General features: G+C 43.0%; 2 protein-coding genes across 8 annotated transcripts in view; one reads left to right on the top strand and one right to left on the bottom strand.

Annotated features, from left to right (window-relative positions):
• Positions 1-12752, top strand: part of CASD1 (CAS1 domain containing 1) — a 30869-nt gene extending 18117 nt beyond the window's left edge. The window contains exons 10-18 of the mRNA XM_068157032.1: positions 260-349; positions 910-1029; positions 2403-2559; positions 3106-3185; positions 4804-4905; positions 6913-7053; positions 7542-7619; positions 9680-9772; positions 10451-12752. Coding sequence (XP_068013133.1) covers positions 260-349; positions 910-1029; positions 2403-2559; positions 3106-3185; positions 4804-4905; positions 6913-7053; positions 7542-7619; positions 9680-9772; positions 10451-10717 — 1128 coding nt within the window. The 3' untranslated portion in view covers positions 10718-12752. The remainder of the gene's footprint in view (positions 1-259; positions 350-909; positions 1030-2402; positions 2560-3105; positions 3186-4803; positions 4906-6912; positions 7054-7541; positions 7620-9679; positions 9773-10450) is intronic.
• Positions 12753-13461: 709 nt separating this feature from the next.
• The window catches only part of SGCE (sarcoglycan epsilon), a 29873-nt gene continuing 18126 nt past the window's right edge, over positions 13462-25208 (bottom strand). For 4 of the 7 annotated variants that reach the window (XM_068157038.1, XM_068157033.1, XM_068157034.1 and 1 more), the window contains 7 exons: positions 24705-24867; positions 22070-22281; positions 21348-21374; positions 20479-20667; positions 19120-19163; positions 17807-17841; positions 13462-16434 (listed from right to left, as the gene is read on the bottom strand). In XM_068157038.1, coding sequence (XP_068013139.1) covers positions 16384-16434; positions 17807-17841; positions 19120-19163; positions 20479-20667; positions 21348-21374; positions 22070-22281; positions 24705-24867 — 721 coding nt within the window. In that variant the 3' untranslated portion in view covers positions 13462-16383. Of the gene's footprint in view, positions 16435-16916; positions 16979-17806; positions 17842-19119; positions 19164-20478; positions 20668-21347; positions 21375-22069; positions 22282-24704; positions 24868-25208 lie in introns of all 7 variants that reach the window. The other 3 variants (XM_068157037.1, XM_068157035.1, XM_068157036.1) reach the window with 3 other exon arrangements.

The following is a 25208-nucleotide window of genomic DNA, read 5'->3' on the forward strand; positions in this document are numbered from 1 at the left end:
TTAGATGCTTTTTTGAAAGCATGTGCATATTGAGCACTTTCAGCCATTGTCACTCAGTCAAGTTGGAAGTGAGCATAACTTGGGTGCAAGAAAGCGTAGAACACATTAAAATCTGGCAGACTTGTGTCTCCTAGACAGGCTTTTACAAGTGAGACCTATTTACCTATAAAGTTGTTTACTGTTTTGGACTCTCTCCTCATTTTGTAGACATGTCTTGTACTTTTTGGAATAGCAAAACTCTTGTTTTGTTTTGCATTAGACTAAAGTGTTAAATAGAGAACAGACTGATGAATGGAAGGGCTGGATGCAGCTTGTTATTTTGATTTATCATATCTCTGGAGCAAGCACTGTAAGTAATTTTAATGTATTCTATTTTAAGTGGGAATGCACTCCAATGAAAGAGAGTGCAAATGTGTATTAGGATTGAAGAGAGTTAATAACTGCTCTTTCTGTAGCTTAAAAATTGTTTTAGCAGGATGCATTTTTCTTGCCAAGTGTAGATTTCATTGCTAAGAGCAGTTTCTGCCTTACTTAACCTGTGAGAAAATAGACTTCTTCCCTCCATGTAGAATATTAAGTGAATTTATTTTTAATTGCTAGCAACCTTTCTTTTTTATGTTCTGAGCTTGAAACTGCTGAACATAAACTTTCAAAGAGCCCTTCTTAGATGCTAATAGAACATGGAAAGTGTAGAGCAATAAATAGAACAAATTAATTTTAACATCAGAGATATTAGGGCACCAAAAGAGCTTAGTAAGAAAGAGGGAAATGTAGCATAATGTTTCCTTTCTAAGTTAAACTTGAATTACTGTGGTGCAGAAAAAAGGCATAAAGGGGGGGGGGGGGGGAAATTAAAGTCAAAAGCATTTCCATGGCAATTTATAAAAAGCACTTTATTTTTCTCAACAGTTTTTGCCTGTCTACATGCACATTCGAGTTCTGGTTGCTGCATATCTGTTCCAAACAGGTTATGGGCACTTCTCCTATTTTTGGCTCAAAGGGGACTTTGGTGTGTACAGAGTGTGTCAGGTAAGAATATCTCCTTAATGTTTTAACAAATACATGGGTTTTTTATCAGATAAAAATCCCTCTCTAACAGATCCCTACTGCCTCAGCAATGTGATACCAGATTGCTTAGCCAAGGTTTGCAGTGCAAGGTGGCTGGTGTTTGGCTGTGATACCTGCTTAGTTGGTGGTGTGTATCTAATACAAACATACAGCATATAAATATTCCTTGCAATGGCAAAAATGTCACTGTCCAGGCTTAGCAAGGCAAATACCTGAAATATGAAAGATTTTGAATAGGAGTAGTTCATAGGAAATACGAAGTTCAATAAGGGCAAGTGAAGAGTCCTGCATCTGGGGAGGAGTAACATCGTGCGCCACTACAGATTAGGTGAGGGTGCTTATGGTGAGGGTGCTGGAGGACTGGAGCAGGCTGCCCAAAGAGGTTGTGGAGTTGTCTTCTCTGGAGACTTTCAGAACCCACCTGTATGCATTCCCCATGCAGCCTGCCCTAGGTGATGATCTCTAGAGGTCCCTTCCAACATCTGCCATTCTGTGATTTCACAATGTATAGTAGTGGGATTTTCATCACAGTAGCAATTTCCATTATATAGCAGTAATTAAGTAAAGTCTCCAAAGACAGTGTGTTGGTGCCTACATTCATTAATGCAGAAAGGGAATTTTCACACTAAAGAACATAACTGTTTTTATGGGTTCCCTCCCAGGTTTTGCAATGTGTGATATAGCAGTTAAAATAATTTATTCTTTATTGCTGTTAAGTGCTGTATTGTGTCAGGTCACTCAGGTCTTCGTGCTCAGTGAAAAAATCTTCCCAGTGAGGGTGGTGAGACACTGGAATAAGTTGCCCAAGGAGAGTCTGGATGTCCTCTCCCTAGAGATGTTCAAGACCGTGTTGGACAAAGCCTTGAGCAACCTGGTCTAAATTGTTTAGAAGGTGTCCCTGCCCATGGCAGGGGGCTTGGAACTTGATGATCTCCAAGATTGCTTCCAACCCAAACCATTCTGTGATTCTGTGTCTGCAGCCTAACTGCAGCACTTGTGATGCATTTATGACCTTAGCTTTACCTGAGCCAGCCCAGGTAGATATGGGAGTGAAACAGAGAGAGGCATTAACAGCATCCAGCAGCTGGACTACTTGTCCCAGCCTGGGGAATAATGGTCAGCTCTGTTTAACTGTTTTCATGGCTACCTCTACCCAAGACAGGCCCAGTACTACACAAGCAGCCTGCAGTCATACCTTGCCTTGTTGATTTTCCCCCAAGGTACTTAGCAGTGTTTCAACTGGAATATAATGAGCATGTGCCACATAAAATAGAAACACATCACCCATGTCCCTCAGCTTTGCCTCCCCTCTGTCTTCTCTCGACGCCCTTCAGGTTCTGTTTCGTCTCAATTTCTTGGTTGTGGTTCTGTGCATCGTGATGGACCGACCTTACCAGTTCTACTACTTTGTGCCACTGGTCACTGTCTGGTTTATGATCATTTATGCCACCTTAGCTATATGGCCTCAGATAGTCCAGAAGAAAGCAAATGGTAAGACTGATTGAATTTTTGTTTTCTGCTCTAAACCATTTCCATGTCATTGGAAATGGTGGCATTAGTGCATTTCAGTGTCTTTGTGACACAGTCACAATGATGTCACACAGCTGTGGACAGAAATGCAGCTTGTCATGGGTAAATTCTGGGTCAGGTGGAAAAAGTAACAGCTGATAGTTAAACTCTGGCCTGAGCACAGCCCTGTTAGAATGTTTCTGTGCAGAGTGTTTGGGAAAGCAGAGTCTTTAAAATCATCTTTCTGCTTAAACACCCACATTCTTTTCCTTCTCACTTGTATCTTAATTTAGGATTCATAGGTCGTTAATTGCTGTGAGTGTTTAATTTAATTGCTTAAAGCAAAACTGGTTCCGTCAATGTGGGTGGTAATAAAATATAGCTGGTGATATTTGACCATGTATTTATGAGTGTATCTGTTACAAAGCATAGCTGCACTAAATAATTGGCAATTATTATTTCATGTGTCCTGGGGTTTGCTATTGAAAAATTGATGACTGAATGCTGATTAATTTATTTCTACCTCAGGGAACTGCCTGTGGCACTTTGGGTTACTGCTGAAGCTGATTTGCTTGCTGACATGTATATATTTTCTGTCATACTCTCAGGTTTGTACATTTTGACTATTTTATCCCTAATGCCCTAGGAGAATATTACCTATCTCTACTTTTTAATGTGCTGATAACTTTTACATTTGCTCCTGCATCATAAATACAGAAAAAAACCTGGAAAAATGGAACCTTTAACTTTTCATATTGAAATTGGTGTGGATGCTGGGGAAAAAAAAAACACAAAACAACATAATTTTGTGTCTTACTCCTGGCTTTTTCTAGCACTTCTAGGTGTTTTCTACATTTTACTACAAATGTAATAAATACAAAGGTCTGTGCTTTGGTTTGGGGTGAGGGTTTTTTGTTGTGTGCTTAAAGGCCAATGCAAACCTCGTCAAGCTCAACAAAGCCAAATGCAAGGTCCTGCACCAGGGTCAGGACAATTGCAAGCACAAATCCAGGCTGGGCACAGAATGGATAGAGAGCAGTGCTGAGGATAAGGACTTGGGGGTGTCCGGTGAGGAGAAGCTCAACAAGAGCTGGCAACATGTGCTCGCAGCTCAGAAACCAATCCTGTGTTGGGATGCATCCAAAGCATCATAGGCAGCAGGGGCAGGGAGGGTATTCTGCCCCTCTGCTCTGCTGAGAGCCTCTTTGGAGTCCTGTGTCCAGCTCTGGAACCCCCAACACAAAAAGAACATGGAACTGAGGAGGCCACAAAAATGATCAGAGGGGCTGGAGAACCTTTGCTGTGGGGACAGGCTGAGAGAGTTGGGGTTGATCAGACTGGAGAAGGCTCCAGGGAGACATTAGAGCAGCCTTCCGGTATTTGAAGGGGGCATCCAGTAGAGCTGGAGAGGGACTTTTGACAAAGGCATGGAGGCACAAGAGGTAGTAGCTTCAAGCCATTAGATTGCTTGAACAGATGAGACAGACTGAGATGAACCATTAGGAGAAAAGTCCTCCCCATGAGGGTGGTGAGGCACTAGAGCAGGTTGCTCAGCAAAGGCTCCATCCTAGTGGAGACATTCAAGGTCTGGCATGATGGGGCTCTGAGCAACCTGATCTAGTTAGGGATGTCTCTGGTTACTGCAGGGTGGTTGGGCTAGATGATCTTTAAAGGTCCCTTCCAACCCATTGCATTCTGTGAGTCTATGATTTTAAACAGCATCTGGTGATAACATAAGGTGATACATCTGAAGATCTGTCTCCTAGAGACTTGGTGTTGGCTTTGCCCTGTCAGAAGACTGGTTCTCATGCTAAATTAGTGCCTTACTACATGCTGTAAATCTAGCTGGCAGAAGTAAGGGGTAGAGTTTTTCACTCTAGGGCTGTGCAGGGAGGAGTTTTAAGCCTTCACTGGTTTCAAGTCCATTGGACTGTAGCCTTCTGTGGAGTGTGCATTTGTTATAAACATTGGAGGATCTCTCCCTTGAAGCTTGCAGTGCCAAATGGAAAGTGTGTGGGGGGGAAAAAAACCTGAAACCCACTCCCATCTGAAGTCTTTTTGGTGGGTATTTAGCTTTTGTGAGTGGGAGTGCCATCTGAGGAGGCCTCTTGTTTTGGTAATGCTGGTGGCCATGTGATAATGTTAAACAGACAGCACATTGATTTAAGTTTAGTAAATGTGGATGACATCAATGTGAAGGTTCTTGCTGTGTTTCTTTTTTTACAGGGTGTGTTTGAGAAGATATTTTCTTTTTGGCCACTGTCCAAGTGTTTTGAGCTGAACGGGAATGTCTATGAGTGGTGGTTCAGGTGGAAGTTGGATCGCTATGTATGTACCATTTGCATCCAGTTATACTGGGCTGTTAAGGGGATTTTTTTAATGCAGGGGGAGGGAGAGTTGTTTTCCCTCCTTCCAGACAAAGCAGGGGTTTGTCCCACTGGATTGTTTCATAGAAATCAAAGCTGAATCCACCTTACTTCTGCAAACATCTGCCAAAGCATTGCTTGAAAGGTGGACACTGATTTATTTGTTGTTGACTTCTCCTTAGTTTGCTGCTAGAGGAATGCTGGAAGACCTTCCATGAGGGTGTCTAGCAATAGGACAAGGGGGGCAGGTTGGAAGCTGAAGGAGAGTAGGTTTAGACTGGATCTTAGAAAGAAGTTCTTCAGTATGAGAGTGGTGACTCTGGAATAGGCTGCCCAGGGAGGTTGTGGCTGTTATCTTGTGGTGGTTTAGGCTGGGTGCTGTCCCCCTGATGCTGCTGCACAGACCACAGCTGGGAGGTCCCAAGGAGTGGGCCCAGCCCAAGGGGTGGTCACAGGAAACCAGGTATTTCATTCCCATAACGCCCTGCTCCCCTATAATACATCAGCATGGGGTCTTCACTTCCTCTTTTGTCCCCTCCTGCTGTCTAGTTAAAATGGCGTGAGGCCAAGGGTGGGTTGGGGAGGGGAAGAAAGAGCCTGGGGGGATGTGGGTGTACCCGATGGGACATTCTTGGGTATGCTTTGGGATATCTCTTTCTTTGTCACGGTGCTTGTGGTTCTCTGTAAAACTTTCATTGTTTTTCCATATAAACTTCCCACCATTTTTTTTGCAATCCGTTTGTCTGAGTCTTGTCTTTTGCCTGTGGTGGGAGAATTGGTCTCCCAAACCACGACACGTCTCTTTGTGGGTGTTGAAGGCCAGGTTGGATGAGACCTTGAGTAACAAGTCTAGTTGAGAGGCTTCCCTGCCCATGGCAGAGAGGTTGGAGTAGATGATCTCTGAGGTCCCTTCCAACTTAAGGCATTGTGTGATTCTATGACCTAGATTTATCTTTTCTCAAAAACTTGACCACCAGATTTTAACACCTGTAGCACTTCAGGCTATTGAAATACAAAGCAAAGCACTGTGATGGTTTTCTTAATAATAGATTTTGAAATTTCTATCAATGAAGTCTTTATTTCTTTTAAGATAATCTTTAAAACACTCCTAAAAACAGAGGCCTGATGCCCTGACCAGGCTTTTGTTGCACATGTTTTTAAATGGTTTCCCAGTGAGAAAGGTTCTTACACTGTGGGGAAAGAGAACAGGGAGAGACCAGTCTTTATTTTCTTATTTTTTTGGTAAGATCAGTGGAGTTTCTAGGGTGGGAGCATTTGTCTGCTAACCTTATCCATAAGAGGGTGACTTGCATACTTCTCCCTCAGCTGAGATTTGCAGAGCACACAGCTGACACGTCCTGGGCTGCTCCTACACGCTGTGGGACTGTGTAATCTGTGATGCTGATAGAGAGGAAGTCCCAAAATAAATGCAGAAGACAAGCACCACGTGGGCCTGAAGCAGCATGGTGTTGCTAGCTAATGAGAAGTTGGCAGAAGATCACAGAACGCTCTGTTGAACTGTCTGTGAGAGGGGGAAGCACTTGTAGCGCTTCTTGAATGTTTTCACCTGCCAACGTGGGAGAAAGCCAGAGAACTCACGTGGTGGTTTTCTTTGTTGGTTTTTTTTCCCCCCAGAGAAAGTCCTTTTCAATGCTGCCATAGATTGCAGAAGGGATAGGAGGTACTTGAAAGCTTCTTGAAATGTCATTGTTGTGTCTTTAATGCTCTGTGAAATATTAGTAAGAGAATTCAACTTTAAAAGTACAAATAAACTAAAAACTGCAGTTTATGACAACATGGTATAGAGAGCTAGTTCTGGGTGCTTCAGTACATCTGGGAAAGGACCTTTGGACACTGAAGCTTTGGTATGACAAATAGTTTCTCCTGTTTCATTTCTATTAAGAGCATGAGCTCTTAAGTACCTGCAAAAGCTCTGAAACATTCATTGCCTTTTGTTTGTCTTTTACAGGTGGTTTTTTATGGGATGCTGTTTGCTTTTATTTATCTGGCATTGCAGAAACGCCAGATGATATCAGAAGGGAAGGGAGATCCTCTTTTCTCCAACAGAGTTTCAAATATTTTATTATTTATTTCAGTTGTCTCCTTTCTGGTAAGTACTTTGTATAACCAGGTTTGTAAATCTCTAAAGAATAAGTTTTCTGAAGTGCTTGTCCTGAAAATATGTTGATTTTAAAAATGAACTCTTGATGTAGGGATATTTCAGCTGTGGTTTGGTGCACAGCCAAATCTCTCTACTCTTCTCAGTCAACTGGAGGTGAAACCATCTTTCATGTAGATCCATTTCAGATGGCATGAGAAGATTGGGTCATAAAAACAATATGCTGGATAATGCAGCTCTTTTCTCCACTCTTGATTGCCTGTTTGTGATGAACAAATGGTCAGCAGTATGTCTGTATCTGAGGGTGTGAGTAAATATGCTACCAGTAGTATAGAAGAGTTTCAGAGGAACCCAAAACTAAGCACAATGTTTTTTTCGTGGACCACCTAGTGCTGAAGCACTTCAAAATAGCTCGCCTCATGTTTTCTTATTAAGTGGTACATCAAATTGCTGCATAGACTGATTTTCCTGTCTTTCAGACCTACTCTATTTGGGCTAGTAGCTGTAAAAACAAGACAGAGTGCAATGAACTACATCCTTCTGTTTCTGTGGTGCAGGTAATTATGATTAGAGTCCTTTTCCTTACAGTGACAGAATCAGTGCTGGGCCTTGTCCTCTTTAACATCTTCATTGATGATCTGGATGAGGGGGTCAAGTCAGTCATCAGTAAGTTTGCAGATGACACCAAGTTAGGAGCAGATGTTAGTCAGAGGGTAGAAAGGCTCTGCAGAGGGACCTCGACCCACTGGACAGATGGGCAGAGTCCAATGGGATGGCATTCAACAAGTCCAAGTGCTGGGTGCTGCACTTTGGCTACGGCAATCCCATGCAGAGCTACAGGCTGGGGTCGGAGTGGCTGGAGAGCTCCCAAACAGAGAGGGACCTGGGGGTGCTGATTGACAGCCACCTGAATATGAGCCAGCAGTGTGCCCAGGTGGCCAAGAGGGCCAATGGCATCCTGGCCTGCGTTAGGAATAGTGTGGCCAGCAGGAGCAGGGAAGTCATTGTGCCCCTGTACTCTGCATTGGTTAGGCCGCACCTTGAGTACTGTGTCCAGTTCTGGGCCCCTCAGTTTAAGAAGGACATCGAAACACTTGAACGTGTCCAGAGAAGGGCAACAAGGCTGGGGAGAGGCCTTGAGCACAGCCCTGTGAGGAGAGGCTGAGGGAGCTGGGATTGTTTAGCCTGGAGAAGAGGAGGCTCAGGGGTGACCTCATTGCCCTCTACAACTACCTGAAAGGTGGTTGTAGCCGGGAAGGGGTTGGTCTCTTCTCCCAGGCAACCAGCACCAGAGCAAGAGGACACAGTCTCAAGCTGCACCAGGGGTGGTTTAGACTCGAGGTGAGGAGGAAGTTCTTCACTGAGTTGTTCATCATTGGAACAGGCTGCCTGGGGAGGTGGTGGAGTCACCGTCCCTGGAGGTGTTCAAGAGGGGATTGGACGTGGCACTTGGTGCCATGGTCTAGTCATGGGGTCTGTGTTGATAGGTTGGACTCCATGATCCTCGAGGTCTTTTCCAACCTTAGTTATACTGTGATACTGTGATCTGGTTTGGGCTTTTATTAAAACTTCTTTGTCTGTTTTTGCTTTGGTGTATGGGTGGTCAGTTATTGCTCCTGTCTGACAGTGAAAGAGGGTTTACCCACTCCTTGTGCACTGGTATCAGGCACTGAAATTGCACACTGGGGTTGTGCTTTTGATGAACCATCAGTGCAGGTTTTACTTGCACTGTTTTATGTCCACATTTTGGTTAATTGCATAGCAGTGGAGAAGACAAAAAGCTGTAAGGAAGCATGAGTCTCTTGGAGGTGGAATAGAATGGCTTGGGTTGCAAGGGACTCAAGATCATCTTGTTCCAACCACCCCTGCTATGGGGGGCATGTAAGGTAAAATAAAAAGGAAATGTTTCTTGTTGGAGTTTCAGATAGTTCCTCAAGAAAATAGACCAGTGAACAGTTTAGGCTGGAAGGGACCTTAGAGATACTAGTTCCAACCCTCCTCCTGCTAGTCCAGCTTGCTCAAGGACCTCAGACAACCTGCCTTTGAACACTGCTAGGCCTCCACAGTTTCTCTGGGCAACCTGTTCCAGTGCCTCACCACCTTCATGGGGAAGAATTGCTTCGAGCCTTAGGAAGCAATTCTTCTCTGTGAGGGTGGTCTGCTCTTCAAATTAGTACCTATGGTCTATAGAAGCTTTAAAATAGAAGTATCTTCTGTGATGGTGTCCTAATCTCAATCTAGCTTCTGCCAGTTTGTAGGACATGTAGTCTTTCAGTTTGTGTTAGTGAAGGAAGCAACATGTGGGACCTTGTAGGCACTTTTGGGCAGAGGAGAAGTAGGCCACAGGAGCATGTGTGTAGTTTTCTTAAATTTAGATGTTCTCTGCATCTCCAGCCTCACTCTACCCCAGGTGTCTGATTCTCTTCCCTTTCTGTGTTCTTGGTCAAAAGTTTGTCCAGCTCTGAGTATAAACTGATGGATTTTTGTTTGGGGTTTTATTAGACTTTTCATTTTTTGTTTGGTATTTATTAGATTTTAATGAAAATCTTAATGCATGATGAGCTTCAGTGAAGACAGTGAGAGTCACTTTGGTTTTTTTTATGTTCTTTTACAAAAGATTTTAGCTTTTGTCCTCATCAGGAACATTCCTGGCTATGTCCGGTCTGTCTACAGCTCCTTCTTTGCCTGGTTTGGCAAAATCTCTTTAGAGGTAAGTAGAGTCATAGAATCATTAAATAGTTTGGGCTGGAAGGGACCTCCAGAGGTCATCTAGTCCATCCCCCCTGCAGCCAGGAGGGACATCATCCACTAGAGCAGCTTGCTCAGAGTCTTATCAGCCTGACCTTGAGTATCTTCAGGGATGGGGCCTCAACTACCTCTGTTGGCAACCTGTTGCAGTGTTCCAGCACCCTCATGGTGCAGAGCTTGTTCCTCACATCCAGCCTAAATCTCCTCTGCTCTCATTTCAAACCATTGCCCCTCATCCTGTTACTGCAGGTCTTCCTGTAGCCCCTTCAGGCACTGGCAGGCTGCTATTAGGTGTCCCTAGAGCCTTCACTTCTCTGGGCTGAACAACCCCAGCTCCCTCAGTCGGTCCTTGTAGCAGAGGTGTTCCAGCCCCCTGATCATTTTCATGGGTCTCCTCTGGACCTGCTCCAGTTGGTCTATGTTCTACCTGTGTTGAGGCCTCCAGAGCTGGATGCAGTATTGCAGGTGACGTCTCACCAGAGCAGAGCTTCTCTCCACACTAAACTACCCCAGTTTCCTCACCAGGCCTGTTCTCCAGATTCTTCATCAGCTTTGTTGCCCTGAATGGCAGGTTTTTATGTAAGTAAAAAGCTTTATATCTAACTATTACTAAAGACACTCTTTATTTTTCTTCTTGTAGCTTTTCATTTGCCAATATCACATTTGGCTGGCAGCAGACACAAAGGGGATCTTGGTGCTCATTCCTGGATATCCAATGTTCAATGTTCTCGTCAGCACTTTCATCTTTGTGTGTGTGGCACATGAAATCTCTCAGATCACAAATGACCTAGCACAGATCCTGGTTCCTAAGGATAACTCCACTCTGCTGAAAAGGTTGCTGTGCATAGCTGGATTTTTTTCTGGACTGCTTCTCTTCTCAGCAATGCAAGATCAGTCAAGGCATTGACTTGGAAAGTTCTTGGCAACTTCCTTCAGGTTTACATTGCGTCTGCCTGAACAAAAGTTCTGCACCAGAGGTGCAAAGAGACATTTAAATTAAGGGTGTGGAAAATGTATATAGTGCACACGGACATCCTTTGTGTGGAAATAGCCTTCTCAAGTAGTCTGAGAAAGAAGAATGCACTGTACAGAGCTGCATGTGGAGACGAGTCTTTTCTACTGGATAGATGTTTCTGTTTACATGGCATGAAGCGGTGAACAGGTTCAGTGACACCATGGAGCCAGCTTCACCTGGGCTCAGCCACCTGAAGAATGGCTGTTACTAAAAGGAATCATGCTCAGCAAGGAACAAACCAGAGCAAACTTGTGATCCTTTCTTAGTGGTCACCTTTAGCTGATGTGAAACACGAATTTACTGGGAAACCAGGGCATTCTTCTGAACAAAATGGTGATTTTGGGGGGTTTGGGGTTAGAAATGAGTATATTGGGTGGAGATAGTAAACATTACATGAAACCCTTTATACCTGGAAACAAAGAGTCACCACCAGGTTCAGTGAGTGAAGATTACATACAAGTTTACATAATACTTTGGGGGTTTTTTTTTAGACACTTAAGCTATTACATGGGGAATTCTGAGGGCATTTTTTTTTTCTCCCCCTAAAAACTCCTTGCTTTTCCTACATCTTCCACTAATTCATGTAACTATGTGTAGTTCTCTGCACACAGAACAAATAGATGAATGCTTTCCAGAGGCTCATTTTGAGATGGAGACTTTCTGGAAGACCTCCAACCTTTTCCAGTCAGATGAAATCCCATCCTCTCCAGCTCCATCAGATCTTAAGGAGATGGGAGAACAGGGAAAAGGGTGATCTTCAAACCTCTCTCTGAGTTTGTAGGTGACTTTGAACTGGGTCTCATTAAGGAACTGGTGCCAATCTCTCTGCTGTAATCATATTTTCAATTGAAAGACTGCAAGTCAAGCTGTTGAAACCAGGAAGAGGGACTCAGTGGTCATCTTGTTGCTGGGTCTCAGAACTATCAAAGAAATGAGATTGGACTGCTTGGGGGGGACTGTTTGTTTGTTTGTTTTTATTAATCAGTCTCAATTTTCTTAACTCTTCCTTTTAGCACAAAAAGTAAAGAAATAGCCCTTCAGACTGGCAATGAGAAGCTGTAATTTACTTAGTGAAGTTATGGTTATTTCTTTGCTGTTTGTGCTTTAGCTTCAGGTGGGTTTGACCTCAAGTTTTGGGGTTTTTTTTCATTCTCTTCTTCTCATGATTACCTCTTAGCAGCCAAAACCCATGAGCACAGTGATGTTTTCCAAGCATATTTGCAATTACCTGTGATTCTAAACAATAGGAATCTTAATTTGTAGCCTGTGTACTGTCATGTACATGGTTTTGATCTTAGCCCAGCTAAAAAGTTGAAGCCAAACTTGCAGCCACCCGTGAGTGCAAAAACAAATGTGAGAAGAGTGGAATGGCTTTGGTTTGTTTTGGTTTGGTTTGTTTTTTCAGTGGAGAAGAGTTCCTTTCAAAGGAAAAAAAAGAAAGAAAGAAATCCTTTCCTTCCCCCAAATTCAGCAGTGAATGACTAGGTCTGCCAGGGCTTTTGGAACTGTTGGAAAGATACTCACTCAGCTGTTTGTTCTTTAGATGCATTGCTTCCAACCTCTGGAATGACTGAAAGGAAATGGTGTAGGTGACCACTGTGGTGGAGGACAGGATGCAAACCCTTCATCTATGCCAGTATTAGGAGCAGTGGGGAACTGTGAGTCTTGAGGGGTAATTTTTCTTTTTTTGGGTTGTTCTTCACAATTTTAAGTATTGTAGATATAATTTTATTTATCTGTTGTACAGACTTGGTTAAAAGATTTTATTTTTCATGGTTGAAATAATGCACTTGTTTACTGTATGTGGGATAAATATATTTTCTTTTCAGGTTGTGTAAAAAGATGAAGTAATTTAAACATTAAATAAACGTGCTGTGGATGCTTATTTTTGTAATGGGAGTAAGTAAAAACTCACTGCTTGACTCCAGCTGGGCTACACTTCACTGTTGTGCCTTCCTTCAATGACAGATCAGTAACTGCAGCTTTTCCAAGGTAGACAATTCTGAATACTATTACTGCAAATAAAGGGCAAATAGTCACTTGTATCACAGATTATTTCAGATGCAATGCAGGAGGAGATTGTTCTGCAGTAGAGGCACTGTCCCAGGTCTGAGATTACAGCTGCAGTAGCCAGAGTCACCCTTGGAGCTCGGGGGACTTCAGTAGAACCCCATACCAAGGGCTCAAATACTTCCCCTCCCTGGGTTGCAAGCTGTGAAGACTGCAGCAGGGCTCTGTGTGAAAGCAGAGGAGCTGACTTTGCTTTTCTTCAGTCTGGAGCAGCAAGAAACCTATCTTTGAGATTTGTGTGGGTTGATTTAGCTTTTAATTGAGCCACTTAAGTCCCACACTAAATAGAAGGAGCTCATTAACAAAGGATTCTGAGTGACAGTTGCTGTGCCCAGAGCTACTTGGATAACAGAGAAGGCAACACATAATGTGGTACAAATACTTCAAATACTCCATCCTAGGGCATCTCACCCAGTCAAACCAACTCTGCACAATCAGCTCCACTTCAGTTCTTGGCCACATTTGAGTTTGTGGACTCACCCTCCAGTGTCACCATCCATAAACATTAACAGCTGTAACAAAAGGTTCAGGCATCAAGTGAAATAAGCAGGCACTGACATCACCACTTGATGTGTTGCTGTTTATTAGCTGTTACATTTCAGGTATTTACAAAGTCAGCTGGGGTGCTTTTGAGTTCACGTGGTTGCAACTGTCTCAGAATACATCAGTTCACACTGCCATTGAAAGGGGTGGTGAATTTACTGGGTTTAACTATCAGCACTTTAGTAATAAATCTGCAGCCATTAAGTGTCTTTAGCCAGCTTTATAAACCTATGCTTTCAGAGTAATGGCTTTAATAAGTAAAAATAAATCATCTGTTACTAAACGTACCTCAAGTAGATGAAACTTTCAACCATAAAACACTTTGGGTATGCTTAATACCCAAGTCACCTACTTCATCAGCTTCTTTTCAAGGTTAAGTGCAGCTGCTGGTACAAACTAATTTTTTTCTGTATGTAAAGAACACTTTAAGGAATCTCCTTAAATCTGTTGGCACTTTTGAATATTAACACAGATTAAGATGAGAGCAGCTCCACTGGTAGTTGATTGTCACGGCAGAACCTCTTAGGATCCAAACCAAATGCTATTTACAAAGGCCAGTCTTAAGCTGCAGCAGAAATCAGTAATTTAAAATCCATTCCATTCATTTCTGTTCCAAAGCACACTGACAGCTCATACAGCTGAAAACAGAAGGAGAAACTAAGAAAAATTAGGAGAAATCAAATGGAGATTGTACTCTGATTACCACCCAGGCTGCTGGACAAAAGGAGAGGTCTCACAGGAGGCTGGCTGAGTGCTGAAAGCTCTTGCCTGGTACCATTTGGATGAGGTAGGTGTTAAGAGTGCTGCTTTAAAAGGGAGTAGGAATGGTTCTTTATTCCAGCTGTCTCAGACACTTCAATTTAGCTTGAGCTACTTCTCCTAGTATAAGTAACCACCGGTATGATTCCCATAGCTAGATTACAGAATTATGGAACAGTTTGGGTTGGAAGTGACCTCAAAGGTCATCTACTTCCAGCCATCCCATAAGCAGGGACACCTCCTCCTAGACCAGCTTGCTGAAGGCCCCATCCAGCCTGCCTCTGAAAGCTGCCCTGCTTGGAAGCCTCCACAACTTCTCTGGGCAACCTATTCCAGTGCCTCACCACCCTCGCAGGGGAGAATTTCCTCCTAATGTCCCATCTCAATCCAGCTTCTTCCAGTTTGAAGCCATCACCCCTCAGCCTAACACACTCCATACCTTTGTGGAAAGGCCCTTTAACATAAATTTGATATTTTGAAGGAAGTGGGGGAGGAGGGGAGGGAAAGAAAAGCCAGTGACTACTTTGGTCTTTTTACAAACTCTACTACTCTTACTTTACAGTTTCTTTTTAGCCTCAAAGTCCTAAATAATCCAAATTTCTCTTAGCAAAGACCTCAGAAAGCTCAGCTAAGAAAACACAGGCAGCATTTAGCGATGCTAAAGCACAGCTTTCTGCTTACAATGCAATGTCCTGAAGAAGAACATGCAGCTTCTGAAAGAATACTGCAGAAGAGAGCTAAAGCACAAGTGTCAGCTTCACCCAGCAGAGTGCTTCAAGGTAAAACCCCCGTTCTTACTGATCTTCCTTAAAACCAGTTCTGTTGGGGTGAGCTGTTACAGCAGAGACTGAACTATTGGAGGATTTAGAGAAACATCAGAAACAGTAACTTAGAGTTAGCCAAACCACATCAGGAAATACATTACCACCCTTCACTGAAAAAATAAGGAAATAATAAGGAAATAAACTCAGTTCCTTCTAACAAAGTTCCTAGTATTAAGCTGTCAGCTGCCCAAATGCCTCTCAAAGCAGCCACCTCTCAAGACATACTTAATCAACTCCTTTTTAAGGTGCAAAAAAAAGTAAATCTATGGTTTTTGGATAGCTAGTTCTCCCCCTACTCCCTCTGCTCCAAAGAGGACAATTAATGTGGAGGATTTAAAAAACAAAGTACATCAGGAATATCACAAACGAAAAAAGAGTTAAAAGTTGGTCCATGTACACAGAAATAAAATCTACCCTTGTTTACTTGCAGACATTAATTTCTGCCTACAGTGTGGTTTGGAACAGTTTCTTCCAACACAAGCAGAGGAATGAATGGACAGATTTTAAATGTTTATTGCTTACAAGTTGGTGAAGGATCTGGTAAAGGAACAGAAATCCAACAGGAATAGTTGTAGGAGTTTGAAGGATTGGGTAGAGGAACAGAAATCCAATTTTCAGCAAGGATAGTTTTAGGGTTTTGAAGGATCTGGTAGAGGAACAGAAATCCAATTTTCAGCAGGAATAGTTTTAGAGTTTTGCTTCTTGCTTTGTGTTTTTTTTCCCAAAGCTAACTTTGCTCCTTTCATTTTGATAATCTCTACAAAATAAATGCTTACTGCATCTGGAATGCTATTGCTGAGCCTCACCATATTGCACAAGTTTTCATGTTTATACTTTGCTGCCTTTCATCAGCAAATACAAGGCAATTCTATCATCCCGTTGAACAGTCTGAAATATAATCATGGAATGGTTTGGGTTGGAAAGGACCTTAAAGATCATCTAGTTCCAAACCCCTGCCTTTGGCAGGGACACCTCCTGCTGGACCAGATTGCTCAAGGTCCCAGCCAACCTGCCTTTGACCACTTCCAGGGTTAAAATCCTTTGAACCTGGTTCTTCTTTTTGAAGTGTTGATTTCTCTGTTTAAAACCTCCAGGAGAGATCACAAACCAGAACAAACTTTGCTGTTTATTAATACATGTATATGAAAGATTATTTTCTGAATGTACCAAGTATAAAAAGTTATCAGTGTTTATAAATTGTCCAAAATGTCCCAAGTACAAAAGTACAGCAGCTCCATGAAGTGATTGCACTCTCTGGCACTGAAATCATCTCAATACTGTGGGCATGCAGAACAGACACCAGAAAAAATTCATGCACCAACCAACAAATGAGAAAATAAGACAATGTGCTGCCTTCTCCGATTACAAATTCATCGCTTCTGTTAGCTTTCTCTCCTCAGGAATACCATTTACCTGCAAGCAGAGAGAATTTGGTATCATCCAGCAGTGGCAGATGATGATCTGACACTGTTGAACTGCTAATGGGTAGCACAGCACAGGAACAGTTTTATTAGTCCTTTACCACAGCCACACTGGGGACACACAAGTACCGCTGGCACCAAAAGATAACAATACACATGAGAACGTTTCGCTTGCTGGCTTCTGGGGAGGCAGATAGGGGAAGCAAGGCTTCAGCCAGAAATTTACCTTTCTCTTTGGGATCTAACAGACTTTCTAGGGAGACAGGTTACAGGTTGCCCAGGGAAGTGGTGGAAGCCCCATCCCTGGAAGTTCTTAAGGACAGACTGGATGTGGCTCTGGGCAACCTGATCTAGTGGAGGGTGTCTCTGCAAACTGGATTGAGATGAGACCTAAGGAAGCAATTCTTCCCCATAAGAGTGTTCTGCTCTTCAAATTACTAACTATGGTCTACAGAAGCTTTAAAATAGAACTACCTTATTATCATGGTGGTGACTGGTAGAAAGTTAATGATCCTGATTATGTTATTTGGAATCCTCTGCAGGAAAGAAAAAAAGTCAAACCATGGATGTCTAGTTCTAGAAATGTATTTGGACCTCAGCATGTTAGTTCTATACATTGCTTAGGTGACCAGATCAATGAAAGTGATTGCTGAGTTTGTAGTTTTGTTGCTAAAAATAGGTAATAATGACAAAAAAATAATCTTAGGAGCACCTAAATTTGGGGTTACATCATAATTTCCTAAAATTCTAACCTTCTGACAACATGAGTCATAGATATCCTTTAGGAGACAAACTGCAAGAGGCACCCCCCGTCATGTCATCATGAAAGCTCTTGCAGTGTCATCTGCTCTTCTGAGCTATGAAGGAAGGTGTCACTGCAAACTAAGAGAAGAGGAGGGAATGTTTTCTGTCACAAAGAGGTTTTTTTCTGTGATGGGTATCAAAGAGCCAAGTGTATTCTACCAAAATCAGGGGCTACAGGAGGACTTTTAAAATCTGGGTTTATGGCAGCTCTTCAGTGTGACCTGGAAATGCCAAGCTCATGCTAGCTTCTACTTCATCCCTCTTTAAAGATTTCTCACAGGGCTACCTAGTGATTTTGCACTTTTTTTACTGTAAGACAGACTGGAATCCTTGTAACAGAAGAACTGAACTGGGTGATGTTTTGAGTGTTAAGAGCTGTGCTAAATGTCAACCCAAGCCAGTGCTGGAGGCTTTGATTGCCATTTCCAGCAGAGGTCCAATAGAGCACACCAACAGCAAAGCCAGCAGAACTGCAGTCGGTTTGGGGGGTTTAGAAATGGTTTTAATTTCCAGATAACAAAATAAAAACAGATGGGCAGAAGCATCTATCATATACTTGCCTCAAATCTCTGAAATGTTGTCATGCGAAATTCTCCTTTAATCCCCGAAAGCAGTAATGAAGAAGAAGGATTTGGAATGAAAAGAATTGCTTCTGTAACTCCTGACTTAAACAAGCCTTCCTGCTGGAGCTGTGTTCCTCATAGTATGTTCACTGTATGTCTCTATCTGTGGCTAGTTTTGCATCAACACCTCTTTGGATACTCAAATTATACTTTGGCCCCTGCATTTGCCTTCTCACTTGGCTGTGGCTGCAGTTTCTCTCACACCTGACACTTAACTAGAGAGAATCACAGAATGGCTTAGGTTGGAACGGACCTTAGAGATCATCTACTCCAACGCCCCTGCCGTGGGCAGTGACACCTCTCAACTAGACTTGGTTGCTCAAGGCCTCATCCAACCTGGCCTCGAACACCTCCAGGGAGGACACATCCACAGTCTCCCTGGGCAATCCAGACTCTCACCAGTCTTGTACTGAAGAACTTCTTTCTAAGGTCCAGTCTAAACCTACTCTCCCTCAGCTTAAAACCATTCCCCCTTGTCCTATTGCTGGACACGCTTATGAAAAGTCCTCCAACCTTCCTGCAGGATCCCTTCAGGCATTGGAAGGCAGCTATAAGGTCCCCACATAGTCGTCTTTTCTCCAGGCTGAGCAACTCCAGCTGCCTCAGAGGTGCTCCAGCCCTTGGATCTTTGTGGCCCTGCTCTGGACTCACTCCAACATTTCTATGTCCTTCTTATGATGGGAAACAATCACTCCTAGCCCATACTCTGATGGGATCATTGATGGCTTCAGTCACTGCAACAGGATTAGGGAAAATGAGCTAAAAGTGATGACTAAGGCATGGAAAACCTGCAGCATGGGGATGTGCCTCGCCCCAGGTTCCCCAATATCAACTCTTCCTGCTTAGTAACAGCAGTAGAGAGCTCCTTCTTCAGAGCTTAGCTAGCATTGCTAGGAGTGGGAAAGTTTTGGAGACTCTGAAGAGTTCAACCACAGTGGGGAATCTGGTTGTAGCTTCTTAGTTGTCAAAGAAAATTCTTTCTAGGAGGCTGTTTCTAACTTAGCTTAGAATCCAGTGCCTTATGCTGAGTCCTAATGCAGCATTTATCCTACTGGTTCAATCAGTCTGAGCCCCAAATGTCCACTGATGTACAAAACTCTGTGATTCTGAGAGAAAACTCTGGAGTGATGATGCTGTAAGACTTCACTACACTGGGGATTGGTTTCTACTGCCCACAGCCTGTGTGTGTTTTCACTACTGATTGCTCCACACTGGTCACTTCACAGCTACAATGTTTTCTCCGTACTGACCTGCACTCTGCTGCTGTGGAATCTGGGTCTGATGTGGCAGGTTCCTACAAAGAACAATTTAATACCTTGAATTAGAAGAGTCTGAATACCAAGTAACTCTTCTTTTTTTCTTATGAAGCAATAATCCATTTCCAGCACGCAAAGACAGTTGTCCAAAGGTTAGCCAGGTTAGTGAAAGGAAATTATTGCTAAGGAGTAGCTCCTGTTATTTCAGTTCTCAGCTACCATCAAAGCTCACTTGGTGAGACCAGAGGAGTCATGGCAGGTTTTTGATGTTATGCCAAGTTTGGTTTCCATAAGTGGTGAACACAGAAAAGGTGACAGTATTTGCAGCTTCATTATTGACTATGGAATGATGAAAGGCCAGCTAGTTTTACACACAGGACCAGTACACTCACCAAGGCAAAGTTACATTTTTGTGTCCTGTTTAAGTGTCTGTTTCAATAGCCCCTAGCTAGTGAGGGGAAAGCTTTTACTACCCCAGGCATATGAAAATGCTATTCTGGATGGAGAGGGAACTGTAAAAGAGAGGGCAGAGCACTCTGCAGTGGCTGCACAAGGCAGAATTCTACCTTCTGGAGAACAGCTTTGGGACAGGGAGAAGAAAATACTCCTCTAGCAGGTACCTACATTATGAATAAAGCTCAGGGCAAGCATGTGTAAATTAGGGCCAGGGTAGTGCTGGGGCCATGCAGGCCTGCCAGCTGAAGAGCTCCCAGCTGTAGCATATGTCAGAGCACAGCACTGAAGAACAATGGCAGCCACTTCTGCAACCCCTGCCTTAGGTGTGCACAACCCCAGACACTCAAACGTCTTGCAAAGGCCATGTCCAAGCACCAGGAAAGTCTGTCCTGATGGTGTCATTAAGTTACTGATAAATCAGGGACTAGGAATCAATATTTCTCTGGTTTCTGTCTTGGTGAGAGGCTGGCAGCAGTGGAAATGGTGGAGGGCTCATTGTGTAACTGGACATGTCCCTGTTCAGTGACACCATTCAAGACATCACCCACCTGTGACAGGCACACCACTAACTACTGACAAAGACTGGATTCTCTCTATGGAACTATCCCCAGGCCCACTGCTAGTTTTGTACCAGAAATCCAAAGGCATGGCTTTAGAGGCAGGGTGTGTAAAATAGAGCAGTTCAATCAATTCCTCTGTCAGCAGCAGGTTTGCTCCAAAGCATGCAGAAACATCTCCTCCTTGCCAAGTCATTTCATTTGCTTTTGACATTTACATTCCTCATTGAATTGCAGACCTCAGAGCACTCCTCAGCTAGAGCCACTGCTGACACCACCATGATAAACACAGGCACTGGGATTAAGCGGTGCAACCCAGGGAGAAAATCTGAGTACTTACTGCTGCGTCTGCATCAGTGGCATACTGGTGTTGTCATAGCTGTCCGTGTGAAGGGGAGGCACAATCTCACCGGTGACTGGGTGGAACACAGGGAGTGTCGAAAGAGGCCAGGCTATCTCTCTGTTCTTAGACATGTCACGGAGCTCTTTGGTTGATTTCTGTATAGCACTGTGGTGGACCAACTGGATGCTGTGGCAAGAAGAAATTAAACACATGTTTGAAGTGGTCCATCAGAATGGATAACCTCGAACAAGTATTACTTGTCTTAAAAATTACAAGGACCCTGAGGCATGCTACAGACTCCATAGTAACTTTACATAGTTAAGTTAATAAATAGTTAATAAATATTGGATTTATTTCATTTTAAGGCAGTAATTATTGTATTAAGAATTTGCTGTCTGGATAAGGACTTTTCATAGGACCCAAACCTGTGCATTTATTTGGTGCAGTTAAACGGTTTGGTTAACTCCTGATTCTTGTGGGAGATTCATAAAAGCTCACAGGTTAATTTTAAACCACTCCATAGCACAGGCACTGGATAACTTCTAGGATACTTCCTTTCCTCTCCACTGCCTTTAAGATAGAGGCTGGAAAGTTCCAGTAACCAGGAGTTTAAATGAGCTATTAATGTCTTTCTTCTAATAGCACTATTTTATCTTGAATTGAGAGTCATTAATTTCAAACCCTTTTTATTCTGGTCTTCTATCCTTGCCAAGACTCTGATTTAAAAGCAGCTTTCACATTGATGAATTAAACCATGGATTAGAGAGAATGAGAGAAGATTATGACACACATGTATGAAGCATGACAAGCTACCGAGAATGAAAATTAAATGGTAAAAGAAAAATAACAGGAAAGAAGACACTTACTCTGGTGTTTGCATGTTTCTCTTTTCCCTAAAAACAAAACAAAATTTATGAATTAAATAATAGCATTGATAGTTGGAACATTAAATCTCTCTGGTGGTGAGGAATAGTTGGTGATGCACAAATGCTGACAAGGTTCTTGCCAAACGCCAACTTGGCAGCATTTGCAGCTGGCTTTATGGTGAGGCCTGGATGGACGCACGTAAAGGTGTGCTGATGAGAGACACACGCACACAGACACACACACAGAGATGGAAATGCAGGTTAAAGAGCAAGCTTCTGGCTCAAATAAATTCTGTGACAAAATGGAACTGTAGTTGGTGTAAGAAATGGCAGGAGTTGCGTTACTTGCTGCTTTGCTTTTAGGTGGTTTATAGTAAGGCTAACTTCAGGTCGTTTCCTCAACCAGGCTTATTTTAGACAAGTTAGCATTTTAGAGATTACTTATTAATTCCCTGAGTCCACGATCCTTTATTAGCATTTTAAGTGTTTGGGGCATTTTGTGTGTATGCTGAGGTGTTTAACCCTTTCAGCTACAACAGTTAAAGGCCCTACATCCCTTCTCCTGGCAGTTACCACGTGTGCTTCCATGAGGGACAGGTCACTATTTGAAGCTGATAGCTTTTGGTTCATTTTAAATGTTTTTAATGAACTGAATGGAATTATCCTAACAAACATCATCACCTTAGAGAGCCCTGCAGGTATCAGTGTGTGAAGGTACTCACACTCCTTCCCGTCGGCAGCACATGATATAGGCAAGGATTAGAAAGAGCACCAGTGCTATTGCCGAGGGCACTGCCAGTGTGATTAGGAAGTCCGAGTAATAGTCTCTGCTTTTCAGGGTGTCAGATGGTGGCTTGTATTCTCCACCATCAGGCAGTATCCCCTCTCCACGGATCACTTCCTGAAAGGTGGAAACTTGTTTTGTGTTGTCAACCTGGTACCCAGAAGAAAAAAAAACAGAAGAAAAAATAAAGATAATTAATAAAATAACAGAATGTGAAAGCAGGCAGTGTGTAACCAGCAGGAGCATCTACAAAGTCCATAGCACACATCTGACAACTTCTAAAGTTTCATCCAAACCCTGAAACCTTCTATTTAATTGAAAACTTCTGATCCATGCTATAAGTGATATTCTAGTATCTTACTTTGTTCTGTGCCTGCCAGAGATACTCTGATTTTACAGATTGATGTATGGCTGAAGATGAGCCAATGTGTGTCCAGGTGACAAGAAGGCTAAAGCATCCAGGTCTCTATCAGCAATAGTGTGGCCAGCAGGACCAGGAATGTGCTTGTCCCCCTGTGGAGGCCACACCTTGAGTACTGAGTTCAGTTTTGGGCCCCTCACTACAGGTAAGGTGCTGGAGTGGGTCCAGACAAGGGCAAAGAAGCTGGTGAAGGGTCTGGAGAACAGGTCTGGTGAGGAGCAGCCGAGGGAACTGGGGTTGTTTAATGTGGAGAAAGGGAGGCTGAGGGGGAGACTTCCTGGCTCTCTACAACTCCCTGAAAGAATGCTAGAGCCAGGTGGGGGGTGGTCTCTTGACCCTAGTGAAAAATGACAGGACTAGAGTTGCACCAGGAGAGGAGATAACAAGAAATGTATTCACTGCAAGGGTTCTCAAAGCCTGGCACAGGTTGCCCAAGGAGGTGGCCGAATCCCCATCTCTTAGAAGTGTTTCAGAGATGTAGAGAGGTGGTGCTGAGGGCCATGGTTTAGCCCCAGCCTTAGCAGAGTTAGAGAATGGTTGGACTGGATGATCTTAAAGGTCTTTTCCAACCCAAACCATTCTGTGATTCATTTTAGGGATCTCTCACACCAATATTATTGGAGTAAACATTCAATAACATTTTTATTACAAACTCATTCTTTGATGTGATTTCTTTTTGATTTATTAATCCATTTCTTACTAGTCTTCCTAAACAACAGTACTGCCTTCTCTTGTATGGAGGTAGTAGAGGTGGAGAGTGAAGTAGCTACAATTTTCTTCCTCCTTCCTACTGAGCTTCACATCCAGTGCTCATAAAATCCAAGAGGCATGAACCAGCCTGCTCAGGACTGAGCGGTTCTGCTGCCTCCTCCACTCACCCAGTGCAGGCTGCACCCTATCAGGAGATCATAGAATCAAAGTACAGATTGGCTTGGAAGGGACCTTCAGGATTATGTAATTCCTACCCCATGCAATGGACAGGGACACCTCATGCTAGACCAGCTTCCTCTAGGTCCTATTCAACCTGCCTTTGAACACTGCCAGTCTTGGAGATGTGCATTCAGTTGATCAGAGCCTGAGTTCTAAGGCTTTTTCTATGTCCTCACTCAACTAAGCTCCAGAGGCTGCATTCCTGGTCACAAGTAATTCTAGATCTGATTTTTTAATGTCTGTATCTAATGTTCCAAGTAACACAACCTTTTATTTTTGCTGCTGACTTTCATATTGCATTTAATTGCTTTTCCAACATGACTTTTCAATTTCCCTCCTTCATTTCCTTGGTATCTCCAATTAGATATTACTTTTTAATTTTACCAGTGTTGGCTTTCAAACTCTCTCCAGATCATTAATGAAAAGAAATCACATTTGCCTCCATTCTTGACCTTTTGCCTGCCACTGTTCACTGAGAAATCTGGCAGCTGATGGTCATTTCTTGATAATTTACACTTTAAGTCATAAAATGGTGCATTAAAACTTCTGCAATGGATGAACAGGCTTCCATGGAACACTAGAAATAATGCTTTGTTCAGCTTCAAAGACATACAGATTGATATATTTAAGTGCAAGACAGTGTGACAAAAAAGAATTGAAGTATTCTCCACTCATTAACTCCCATGGTAACTTTGGTGTTAGGTACACCAGGTTTCACCTGGGCGCTGAATCTCAAACCCAAAGCACTGCACAAAAAAAGTCTTTGTGCATTCTATGTGGCTGCCAGCAGTTAGGAGTTGTTAACCTTAAAGTCAAATTCAGGAAAAGCACCCAAGACCAACTTCTACCCTAACAGAAAACATTTCACAGCTAGAAGTGAGCGCCGGAGCAAGGCAAGGCTCCTCTTTCCTGTGAAAGTCCTTCCCCATAAACCTGCTCATGGTGAACCCAGCAGGCACCTGACACATCAGTTACAGTTGCTTGAGCTTTCTTGGGTCTCATTTCACACTTTCTTCTTAGCACTGCAGCAGTAAAGATGAAGTGAGATCAAGCTCCTGGCACACCAAGCTGAGTGGGAAGGTCACAGCTGGAGCAGTCCTAAGGGAGTCCAGTGCAAGCAATTTAATTCTTGCTATTAACTCTAAATGGGCCTAAATCATGTCTGGCATAAAATACTGAGCTCCTACAAACACCATTTTAATGCAAGAAGAAAGTAACTCACCAGAGAGATTTTGCACCAGTCAATATGGAACTGAGTACGGAATTTTTTATCACAGGTTATGACAGGCTCCATCTCTTGACTGCACCTCAGCTGGTTCTGGGGGTTTTCAACTTCCCGTAAGCAGGAAGAGAATGGAACATCTGCCCCAACCATAACATAGACACTGTGGAGAGATGAGTGACAGTCAGGACAGCTCTCCACTGATGTACTCCACCAAACCTTAGTGCTCACAATAAGATTCTGCTCTGCTTCAAAGATTAAAATCCTTTTTCTTGGTAGTGTATTTTAAGAACATAAATAACCAAATCAAATCAAAATTGTTTTTCTAGCTCCTTACTCCGAGGTATTCTGTTTTCTGCATAGTGTACATGTTTGCTTACCATCAGAGCTCCAAGTGCTGGTTCCTCACTTTTGCAGTACTCACTTAAATTGGGACTACTTGTAGAAATTGTTAAAAGTTTAATTCTGTCCTAAGGAAACCTTCAGTCTTGCTCAGCACAGAAT

Source organism: Melanerpes formicivorus, unplaced genomic scaffold, assembly GCF_026170545.1.
Source record: "Melanerpes formicivorus ecotype bairdi unplaced genomic scaffold, bMelFor1.0.p_v2 SCAF_35, whole genome shotgun sequence".
NCBI classification, from domain to species: domain Eukaryota; kingdom Metazoa; phylum Chordata; class Aves; order Piciformes; family Picidae; genus Melanerpes; species Melanerpes formicivorus.